The 12626-nt window shown below is 30.8% G+C and overlaps 1 protein-coding gene and 1 non-coding gene across 2 annotated transcripts in view; both read right to left on the bottom strand.

The window, feature by feature from the left end:
• LOC126733985 (cell adhesion molecule 1-like) overlaps positions 1-8394 on the bottom strand; it is a 71875-nt gene extending 63481 nt beyond the window's left edge. The window contains exons 1-2 of the mRNA XM_050437487.1: positions 8230-8394; positions 2467-2675 (exon numbers count right to left, since the gene is read on the bottom strand). Coding sequence (XP_050293444.1) covers positions 2467-2509 — 43 coding nt within the window. The 5' untranslated portion in view covers positions 2510-2675; positions 8230-8394. The remainder of the gene's footprint in view (positions 1-2466; positions 2676-8229) is intronic.
• Positions 5613-5759, bottom strand: LOC126734736 (U4 spliceosomal RNA). Its single transcript, XR_007660160.1, has one exon. It is a non-coding gene; the product is annotated as a U4 spliceosomal RNA (small nuclear RNA).
• Positions 8395-12626: the final 4232 nt, after the last annotated feature.

Below are 12626 nucleotides of genomic sequence, written 5' to 3'. Positions count from 1 at the left end.
CGCTATTTTAGGCGCCTATCTTTTTGTTCTGGGTCGCATCGAGGTGCATCCGAGTTGTTGACGGCCCGGGTCGAGAGGATTGACTACACGGGATTTAGGTGTGCTTGTATTTATAAGGTAGGAGGTGGGCTGCTATTGGTCACGAGTCCAGCAGCAGTCTCCGCCCACCCAGAACGATCTTGATGCGGCCGTCTAGAAGCGGTCGGATTAGGATACCCTTGAGAACGTTTAGCGTTTGATTTACAAACGGAGCGCATTTTATTTTCTGATGGGTGTGTATGCGCCCGGTTAGTCTTTATGCCACCGAGCGTTCACTCAATCGCGGTGTTAAGGCTAGAAAACTCCCTTCCAGGGTTTGTTTTCGCGCCATTTCAATAAGAATTTGCGGATCTCAGGATGGTCGAGAGCTTTAACACGTTCCTTGAATTTTGTGTGTCTGGCGACAATAAACTCCTCTATGGTACTCATTTTAAGGTCAGTTCTTATATCTGAGTTTCTAATATATTGCGGAGCATTTGTGATCAGCCTAAGCGTCTTATTTTGAAATATTTCTAGGTAAGCCATAGTTGATTTTGGGATCTTTGAAAGGACACAAGACCCATATAAGAGCTTAGGTCTGATCACCTGCTTATACAAGAGGAGTTTATTGTCGAGAGACATCTTACTTTTCCTGCCCAAGAAGGGGTAGAGGCTTTGGACTAATCCATTGCACTGATTTATTTGGTTTTTAATATGATAGACAAAGGTATTTTTATTGTCAAAATGTGCTCCCAGGTACTTCACCTCACTCTTCCAGGGGACCATCCTGCCCAGCACCGTTAAGTTCGGAATATCACGGTCCCATTTTTTGGTGATAAGGATTGCCTCAGTTTTATCCTCATTTATTTTAATTTTCCACTTCTCGGCCCATACCGCTATTTTATCAATGTGGCTCTGAATATACGCTGTTATTTGGTCCAGGTACTTGCAGCTCGCAAGGACACAAGTATCGTCCGCAAATAATGCCAGCTTAGAATAGTGATCGTTCTTTGGGATGTCTGCCTGGTATATATTGTACAGGGTGGGTGCCAAGGGGGAGCCCTGTGGGACTCCAGCTCTGATTTTTTTAAAATCTTGAGTGGTGTTATTGATTTGTACTGTGAACTCCCTGTTTTTTAAAAAGCTTTGAATAAATTTAGTTATACCCGGAGACACCCCAAATGTCGCCATTTTGTATATCAACCCGCCATGCCACACTCTATCGAAGGCTTTCTCGATATCGAGCGTGATCATGGCAGTTGAATACATGGAATTGAACGAATCAACTAAACTTTGCTGGATCCTTGCAAGCTGTATTTCTGTTGATAGGCCCTTCACAAAACCACACTGTTCTGCCGGGATTATTTTTAATATACTTATTTCGTCTATTAGTCTACTTACAAATATAAGAATTAACGCAACGGCACTGTTTATATGCAAATCGGGGCGATCGATACCGTTGCTTTGGCAGCGGCGTAAACAAATTTACTGCGCAACCGAGCCGAACAACACGTGCTGTACCTTTCCTTAGCTAGACAAAGTCTCAGAGTCGAATCACAAGGTGTTTAATGGAAACTAAAGGGCAAGCTGCTACTTATATACTTTATCAAGAGGAAAGATATAATTAAGAAATCGCCAGACAAGAACTCGGATAACCCAAAAAAAATTGCAGCAGCTATTAATGTGTGAGATTATTTCAAAGACCTGTAACCTAATTTCAAAATTGCTATATTGGCGAGCTAGATTGCTGGCTTTCGAAATAATAAGACACCTATGGGATGAACTTAGAAGTTGTATTAAAGCCTATTTAAGTCAGCTGCAAGAGAAAGTAATATAGAATATAAATTTTTAAGCAGGATCGTCTTTTTTTATTTGTCTTAAAATAATGTTTAAATTCAACACTTAATAACTCAAATATTTCACTTTCTTAAGTATACAATTATCAGCAACTGTAAAACTTTGAAATTGATTTTTTTCTCTTGTGGTTTTAAAATTGCATTTGATTAAGAAGAAATATTTTGTTTCTCTTATATCTGCTTAATAGTTAATATTTTTTGTTAGTCCACTTCACAATTAGTAAACAAGCACATGTTTGTAAAGTCGCATTATACTTTATAATTTATTCCATATATTTTTTTATTCCCTGAAAAAAAGCTAGAAACATATATTAAATGTAAGTCATTATCAACAATTAAGGGCTTTACTCTATAAGATATTACTAAAAATTAAATACAGTTATTAATCACTATGTTTTTTCTAATATGATATTATAATAATTTAAATTAAATTAGTTCCTTAATTTATAAGTTAAATATAACTTAAATTTTGACTTAATAACAAGTAAGCTGTTACAAATATTATTAGGTTAATACATTATAGTTAATTATACTTATATAACAAATATTATTACGGATCTATAGATAATAATTTATGATCCTCAGTACATACCTTGAAAAACACCAATCAGCAGAAACAACCAAAAAACCTTCATTAAAAACGAAGTATACCAAATTTTTATTTCAGAAATTTCTTCTTAGCTACTAATTTAACTATTTGCATCGAATTATATAGTATTTATTTTTGACGACTGTTCGTTCCAAGGTTCAATCTTCAGTTGTTTGCGATAGTTTACTGAACCTAACAGCTGAAGAGACATTCTGAAAAAAAAATAAAAGAATTACAAAAATTAAAGAAATTGCAGAGTGAGAGATAGCGATTGAAACAGTTGACACGGATTAAGAGAGCGATAATTTTAATGTTCAAATTAAAATAATAACTAAAAAATATAATTTAGTATTGTGTTATCAAAGTTTCTAAAACAGTTAAGTGTTTAAGTTGTAGTAAAACTTTCTAGGTTCGCAGTGTCAAAAGCGCAAAAACTTTATTTTTAACACAATCTTTTAACAAATGCTTTCAAAAAAGTAAAGGCCACAATTTAGTTACTGATAGCCATGAATTGTCACTAGCTAATTATAAGTTATTAGAAAAAATGAAGGATAAGAACCTGGCTGGAAAAAAGAAAATTCCTGAAAAGTTCCAACTTTTGGGGAAAAAATATTCGAGATGGAAAACAACACTCATCGCAATAATACTACAAAAAATAGGAACGGGAAGTAAGCTGGCAATCAGGGCTACATACCAAAAACCACGGCATATGATACAAGCCGAAAAACCATTATAATTAACATGCGGAACCTCAGATAACGAAACGCTTTTTGCCAAGGGTGTCTCCGAGAAGATAACCTCAATTGATCAAGATAAAACCATATTATACATTAAAGTGTTGATTAAACGTAGGCAAAAAAGTCAATGAAACCTAAAAAAAGGGTTATAAGAGACGAGAAATAAAAAAAATGGCTAGCTACAAACCAACTTTACTTTACTTTACTACTTTATCAAGTATGTTTAATGGGGCTAATAACATGGGCTTGGATTTATCTATTTAGAGTTCATAATATAGATGAGGAAACTTAAATGAAATGGAAAAGTGGATAAAGCAACTATCGAACAAATAAATGAAGAGGTCAAAATGGTAGGCGCAAAGGATAAAAAACGTGAAAAGAAAACCATATTTGAAATACGCAAGTTGGATGCTTTAATTAACTAAAATCAAAATAAATGCAAATATTGAATATATTAAAAGAAAAATAACAAAATAAGAGTTGTCCAAGTTTCATGTGCAAACTTAACTAAGTTGGAATGTGGCCTCATGCTCTAGTTGGAAAGATAGTAAAAATTGAGAAATTTGACACAATTTATAAGTTTGACAAACTTTAAGCAAGCAAATTTTTACAGGCAATAATTAGGGAAGAAGGGGTGCGGTTAAAAGAACATTACACAATTACTAGTTAATTAATATTTTAATCAGATTATATTCAGAGAAATCAATCTGAATGTTGAATGATTTTTCGTTTGCCTTGTTAAAAAATTTTTGTATTTCTAAAAGCTTTAGGTTATTTAAGCTCTGTGTAAAATTACATGGTCTTGTTGTATGTTTGAACAGTGTCCGGTTTCCATAATATGTTTTGCAAATAACGACTCAGGATTATTTTGCCCAATGCACCTATCAATATCACTAAGCCTGATCTTAAAGCTACGCTTTGTTTAACCGACATAAAAACAACCACACTCACAATGAAGTTTATACCGATCCTTATTATTAATCAAAAGCTTACTTAAGGTATGTTTAGTTCTAAAAGCAATATCAACATTAACAATGATAAGATTAAATAAATAAATAAATAAATATGTCTTTATTTGGTATTAAATGCACATTACATTACATTTGCCCAAAAAGGCAAAGATTAGCTAAAGCTACTTTTATCTCTTACCCTAATAATAATAATTACAAATATTTTGAAAAACAAGCAGTAATAGTAATATAAAAATTAACCAAAAAACAAATTGAGAGAAACAATATTAATTAAATACATTTGTAAATCCGTAGAGAACAAAAAACTAATTATGTAATTGTTCCTGCAAGAACAAAGTTTTATAATCATTTTTAAAGCGAGATATTGAAAAATTAGGTTTAAAGCGATTATAAATTGTTACGGCAATGTAAGTATAACTACATGAGAAAAGAGCTGTGCTATGGTGTGGCAATGTCAGAGTCTTATGTTTTATATCTCTATCATGAATTGCATTTCTTGGAATTAATTTATTTAACAGATATTTTGGATTTTGGCTTTTATAGAGCCGATACCTAAATGTAAGAAAATGAAACATAAAAAGAAATGACATTTTTAGCAACTGCAATCGATAGATATATATGGGAAACATGATCAAATTTTCTTAAATTTCACACAAATCGACAACACGTGTTTTGTACACGTTGCAGTTTCTGCTGGGTTATTTTATCAAGACAAGGATAGTAAACAATAAAACAGTAATTTAAAATGGGTAACACTAACGATACGGAGAGTTTTTTTCTTGTCTTAAAATTTAAAATATGTTTGTTAGCATAGAGCAAACGCATACGCAAATAGCACCTCTGCAAGACAGCACTAATATGTCCTTGAAATCCTAAAGAAGAATTAATAGTTAAACCTAGAATCTTGACGCTCTCAGCAAATGCCAAGGGGTTATTATCATACTAAATGTATATATTTTTTTCAACGTTAGCACGACGATTTTTATTGGCAAAAAGTAAAACGTTAGTCTTATTGGCATTAATATTAAGATTGTGTTTTTTCGAGTAGTGTAAGATGAAACTTAGGTCTCTATTTATACTTTCAGAAGCCTGTTCTATGTCATCTGGATCGAAATAATAAATTAAATCAGTATCGTCAGCGTACTGGTACACCTCAAAGCTCTTTACGACTAAAGGAAGATCCGAAGTATATAGCAAGAATAAAAGAGGTTCTAGAATCGATCCTTAAGGAACTCCAGAAATTATGTGTTTCAATTCGGAGTAATTGTTATTGACACGTACTCGTTGAGTACGATTCCAGAGATAGGACTTAAAAAAAAAGAACAAGTTCATTGCAACCATAAAACTTTAACTTGGCGACTAACAAGTCATGATCGATTACATTGAAAGCCTTCGAATAATCTAAGGTAACTAAAATTACGGCCAGTTTTTTATCGAGAGCCCTTATTATGTTGTCTATGATGTTCAAAAGGGTGGTAACTGTACTAAATCTTTCTCCAAAGCCAGATTGTTTAGTTATTGTTTCAACTAGCAATAATCGCACCTCGGATAAACCTCATTGGTTACGATAATGCCACTGCGCAAAGCTTGTTGGAAGTACGTTATTATTAGTAAGATAAAATGACAACTGTGCATAGACAACTCTTTCCAAAACCTTCGATATTATTGGCAATAAACTTGTAGAACCTTTAATAAACTTATTGAAACTTATAAAACCTATAGAAATTTAGGGTTATAGTTGTATCTAACAGCTATTTATCTAATAATAGACAACTCCTTTTTTTACATTTAGCCGACATCGGAATCTCTAAAGCTCTATACATTGTATTCATATAGCTTTAGAGAAGGTTAAGAAGTCTAAGAAGGTTATTATTTAATTAGTTTCTGTTTCTAGTTTAAATTTTATTTTAGGATGGATGTTAATATTAAAAGACACGAAATCATTTAAAGATTGATTACTACCATTCCACAGGAAAATACAATCATCTACGGATCAAAATAAAAATTAGGAATGTTCTGAAGACATAAGACCTTTTTTTAACTTCACCTTATTAATGTTTATTAATTACATTACATTAAGTACAATATTAATTACTCGTCATACTTAAAATATTCCCAAAAAAATGAAGAAAGTTGAACGTATTAGTTGTAGGAGGTTTATATAGGTTTGTAAAAAATATATATTTATTATTTAAAATAAATTTAAAACTAGGATTTTCAAAATTTTCTGTGACATAAATACATTGCATAAATACCAAGTTTTTCTTCACCACTGTTCTGATTGCTTTGCATAGAATTATATCCAGGAATATTAAAAAGAAAATTATCACCCTATGAAGAAAGCCATGTCTATGAAATCCCAAGTATGTCAACATTTTAATTGAATTTATATTTATATGCCAATGTTAATAAAATGCACAAATAATATAAATTATATATATGTTATAACCGTACCAATGTTACACATCGATGTTTTTGAAGTGATTGAGAAATTTAAATATTAGAGATTACTTATCACAAGCAAAGGCGGCTATGACAGAGAAAACGCAGACTTGCCATGTCACGTAACTTAACAATAAAACTAACTCGAATATGAAAAGACTATACTATCTCAATGCAACAAACTAAAATTATTAAACTCTTTGATATTTACTGTTGCCTTTGAGGACTTTACAAATTGCCAATTAAAGAATATAAGAGACTTTTATAATGTTGACCTACAAAAGGATGCTGCTAATATTATATACCCAACATCGTACTAACGTGTCAATTTTTAAGAAACTCACCACAAAAAGAATCACCACAAAGTTATAAACTAGGATAAATCAATCATACCTATGTTATTTTGAACATGTTTCAAGAAGGACGAATGGACTGGAAAATTTGTTTTGAATTGTGAAAATTATTGTGAAGAGGAAAGTCAATGGTAAACGACCAAAAGGAATGTTTTGACACGTTGGGTAAATTAAACCAAATAAATCATTGGTCAGAATCTGCAGGAAGCTTCTCCTGCAGCTCAAGGCAGAGGAGGATGTGGAAGTATGAACCGAGCAATTGACACATAATCTCACCATACTCTCTTGAGAGTAAAAGGACAAGTGAGAAATATTTATATGACCAATACTAAATCCTGGCTGCCCCTGCTGATAACGATATCTTAAATCAAAACATTTTTAAAAGTAAAGCAAAGTTAGTTTTCTATTTCGTGACATTTAAATCAATATCAATTTTTTTCTACGCACTTTTTTTAATCTTGTCGTCAGGTTTACTTAAAAAAACCATAATATATAAAAGCAACTAAAAAATTGCTAAATTTTTTCTTAATAATTACGTATAAGGTATTCCAACATGAACATACAGTCTAATATATTCATTTAACTGCAAAAATATACTGTTGCATAACATTTTTCCAATAAATGTATTTTCTATTTCATTATGGCTAGTTTTACTCAAATAAAAAAGTGTTAACTAAAACTCTTCTCGTATTATATTTTTTTGCATAACGCAGGAACTCGTTGTTTATGTGTAGTATTGATGTGATATATAATAGCTCAGGTATAAAACACCATATACATGTATATTTTAAATGTCTTCTATAATCTAATTTTGATAATTTATTATGAAAATTTGGCTAAAATTATTGAAAAATACCAATTTTAATTTAAGTGCTCCAATTCAAATCCACTGTTGAATTTTTCAAGATTTATATATAATTTTTATACCTAAAGTTTAGCTTAGTAATATAGGTGATTCAATTAATATTATAATATGCGTCTTTTTAATGACTGGTTATATAAACACTTTGGTAAATAAGCACAGTGTTAAAAAAAATAAAATTCTTGGTCTGATAAATCTCTCAATAATTTCTTAATAAAATTCTAATAAGTCTTTTTCATAAATAAATCTCATTATTAGTTAAGGTATTATAGTGGAGTACATTAGTATTAGAGTAAAAACATCAGTTAGATGTATGTGTTGCTTATAGGTGTAGTAAAAAAAAATTGAGATCTTATTATCTTTTTTTGACTAAAATAATATCAACATTTAAAATAACAAACCTTATTGGAAATAAACTGCACTATGTCTTTTTTTACTTTTTTTAATATATCTTAACAACAACAAAAAAATATGGATTGCAGGTGCTATAAAACTCGCGATGCTAAAACAAAAACTTCGACGCGGGAGCGTATTTTTGCTAAGTTATAGCCCGTTGCTCCTCTCCAGATATTTGCCGCACAAAACTGAGCCTTTAAGTTCCCATGTTCTGCGTATTTCCTCCATAAATTCAAAGGCGCTTGCGTTGGATCGTTTCAATTCATGACTCATGTGTAATAAATATGTTTGGCACTTAAGAATTTTTTAGCGTGAATTGGTCTTCTTAAGTTTGTTTTTTTCGTACGAGCTTTTTTTTATTAACAGCTATAATAAAGGCGGAATATTTTTCGCTGATTTATTTTTATTATTAAGGACAAACATATGTATTCAATATAATGTTAATTTCACTACCTCTTTAAACAAATGATAATTCAATCTTTTTTATTGTAAAAAATGTATAATAGAAACTTACAAGATAATAGAGTGGGACATATATACAGGGTGTCAATTTTTAAAATTTTCTATACTAAACTAAATAGATAGAGAGAAGATTAACCATCAAATTTATGTCGTGGCGTGAGTAAGCCCTTCGGCTCTATGCATCACAAATCCTAAATTTTAAATGACACCACCCTTTTTGTAATATTTTTTATTAATATTATATAATATTTATTATATAATATTAATAAAAAATAATTAAATAATAAAAAATAATAAATAAATTTATTATATAATTATATAATATTTATTTTTAAAGGTGTTTTTAAGTAGTATTCATTAGGACAATTTTATTAAATTGGATACACGGTCGGAAAAAAAGTAAATTAGTTACGCTGTATTAAATAAAAGAAACATTACCTTATTTAGGTAGTTAAATTATATTTCAAAGATATCATAAATAATTTATTTAACATTATTTCAAACGAAGTTTCTTCTTTATTAGTCCGATATTAGATATTGTGTACAGTTTAGCTGAAAGAATTCAAATAGTTTTTATTTGTGAGTCTAAAAATCGTTGCATCTTTAGCACTGCTGTTATATTTAATGAGAGAAATCTTGGAAAAAAGTCACACTTACGTTAAGCAACTGATTTTAAGCAATGATCAAAATGCACCTACTTCAGGAATTGTAGGAAGACAACCCGGATCGAAGAATTCAATTTTTCGAGAAAATTACAGAAAAGTTGAGGATACTCCCACATTTATTAAACATATTTCTTTTACCGACAAATATGCCTTTTTTCTTAATTTTTTTTAAATCAACCCTACTTTATTTTTTAAAAGGAGGAACTGATGCTGCTTGAGGCACCTTGTTGGAAATCTCTTAAAAAAAAATTGGTAGTGTATTTACAATTATCGCGTTATAGCTCTTGACAATTGTATTGTGAAATTTTTCACAACGATAATTTAAAGGAGACTGGAGGTATGGTCAGACGAGAACAATTGTATTCCTGAGTATCAAAGTGGCTTTCGAAAGTCCAGAGGGTGCGCAGACAACATTTTTATGCTAATGATGTCTGCTCAATTGCATCTGCGTCTTAGAGGGCGAAAAGTTTATGCACTTTTTATTGATTTTAAAAGAGCCTTTGACTCACTTTCACACGACCTTTTGTGGCAGAAACTTTACACGTTTGGGCTGTCAGCATAGGTTATTTCTATTATAAAGTCGCTATACGATTTTGCCAGTTTTAGGGTAAAAACTAGCAACGAGCTTAGCAGAGAGTTTTCAGTGTCGAGAGAAGTTCTACAGGGAGAATCTTTGAGCCCCTTTTTATTTTCACTATTTTTAAGTGACTTTGAACTATTTATTCGGGGTCAGGGACTCGATGATATTGAAATTGTCAGTATTTCTGACATCCTTGCTTTACTGTACTGCGATGATACAGTTATTCTGTCCTACTCTGAAGTCGATATGAAGCGAAAATTTCGGGCTCTTGAAGATTACACACATCAAAACGGACTTACTGTCAATTTAAATAAAACCAAAATGATGATCTTTTCTAGGCGAGCTTATCAAGATTTTAAATATGAGGGCGAAAAAGTGAAGATAACAAAAAAGTATGGAGGCATCTTTTACTTCTTCATCATTGTTTAACGTTATGGCGGAGGACACCGCACCTAAAGGTAAACAAGCTATTGGAGTTGTTTGCGGTATTATGGCTAAGTCCACCCATACCAGTAGGTCGTTAAATGACACTCTATAATTCACTTGTTCTGAGTGTCTTGCTTAATAATGTTGCAATTTGGAGTTGTGTTAGATTAGAGAGTTGCGTTACATTAAGGTTTTGGAACGTGTACAACGTGTCAATTTTTTCAAAAAGTTGTTTTATCTGCCTGCTAATACACCTGACAGCATTATGCGTCTAGAATTTGGTGTAACATATCTTTCTTTAACTATTTTTAAATAAGCTATTAATTGGCTAATCAAACTTTTATCTATGAAACCCTCCAGATACCCACAAATCTGCTATAAGAGACAGCTGGAACTTGAAAACCCAGACACTTCCTATAATTGAATTCAGCAAGTAATGAATTTATTTTTTTCAAAAATTGATTTTTGCATGCCATTTATATCATTAACGAGTACCTACCTAAAGAAGAATAAAGTCTTGTTGTTGAATAAATTTAAACAGGTTTGTGTTCAAAAATACCTTAAATTTGCATCTGCTTCAGCATTTCCCCTCATTTATAGCTGTTTTTCAAACATCCAAATGCCAAAAAACTATTTACAATTTAAGAGAATTTCTTTTAAGTATTTAAAGTTTCTTTGCCAAGTCCAGACTGCCAATTTTTTTTTTTTAAGGCTACTTTTGATGGATTTCCTTACGGCTTACTCTATAAATCTTGACTATATGTGCACTATACGAATATGTACACTTTTAGCATATATTTTTTGAGCGCGCCCCTCTTCGTCAGAGTCTAATTTCTTCTGATAAGTTTGTATTTAATGTGCACAACTTTATATGCTTTTTAAATAACATAATACCTCAAAAACTTAAACCTGTTGTTCATTACTTTTTATATATTCTCCGACTTAGAAGCTTCATAATTAATGAGTAATTTTGTTCTTTCTTTTTGTATTAGCGACTGATTACTGGGGCTAGTGCGTAAGTTGTATTATTTTTCTCCTAAATAAAGGTTCTATAATCAATAATTAGTTTTTTATTTTTCTTATGATACATATTATATAGTTTTGGTTAATACAGGGTGTCCCGAAATTACATCGCAATATTTTACTAGCCGCATCTTTGTCTTAAAATAAGACAAAAACTTCATATACAGGAACCTTGAAAATTGAATCGTTTTCATGTTACAGGGTATTTTATAATTCCTATTGAAGATGGTTTTTTGTTGAATGAATTATTTTTGATTACATTTAATAAAATTAAAAGGTATGTTACAAATCATCAGGTATAATGGCATACATGACATAGGATTATTAGAAATACTTAATTTTAAGATCAAAAACTGTTCATTGTTTAAAATTTTATTTCAAAATTATAAATAATGTGTAAATATTTCATAAAAATTCAAACAATTAACTTAATAGCTAAGAAAAAAAACTGAAAATACCGAACAAAACAAAGAAAACATATTATAACAAATCTTTGAAGTGGTTGCTATTTTGTTGGATACATAATCTTGCCCTACGCTTTATTGCGCGAGTAGCCCTTAAAATAGAAAATGTATTTCGAGATAATTTATACAAAGACCTATTTTTTTTAAATGCCAATCAAAACGTCAAACAAAATTCAAGCAATAAACAAATTGTCAACAAGCACTGCCAACTACTATTTTTTATTTTATACATAGTTTTCAATACGAAGTCATGATTTACTTCAAACTTAATAATTATTTTTCTTGAAACCGAAGAATTAAAAAACTTTAATAAATCTAAAAATTAAAATAATAATACATTGAAAAATTAATTCCCGATTTATCAAGATGATTTAAATTAGACTATATTTTGTGACGACAAAAGAACTTTTTTATGTATATAATGTATTTCGGAGCCGGTATTCTAAATAGATGTGTTTTCTAAATAGATGTGTGGGTTTCTGGTATTGTATCGTAATAAAAGAATAAACCTCTCAAATGACAACTTTTGATAATAGTTCAACTGGTGACAGACAACTTGATTTTTTACAAAATACACTGGTACCAGAATAAACACAACTATTTTTTACTGAAATTTTGACGAGAGAATCTACCTTCAGCAAGATGGTGCACCACCTCATTATGATGCTAATATAGGACAATTTTCTAATAATTTACATTTTTCCGTAATAGAAACATTGATCGGAGACAGACAATCGAATAGCTAGCAAGGTTACCTGAATTTACTCCAGTAGATTTGTACC

The sequence above is a fragment of the Anthonomus grandis genome, chromosome 3, assembly GCF_022605725.1.
Source record: "Anthonomus grandis grandis chromosome 3, icAntGran1.3, whole genome shotgun sequence".
Classification (NCBI taxonomy): domain Eukaryota; kingdom Metazoa; phylum Arthropoda; class Insecta; order Coleoptera; family Curculionidae; genus Anthonomus; species Anthonomus grandis.
This window is presented reverse-complemented; position numbering and strand designations above follow the sequence as displayed.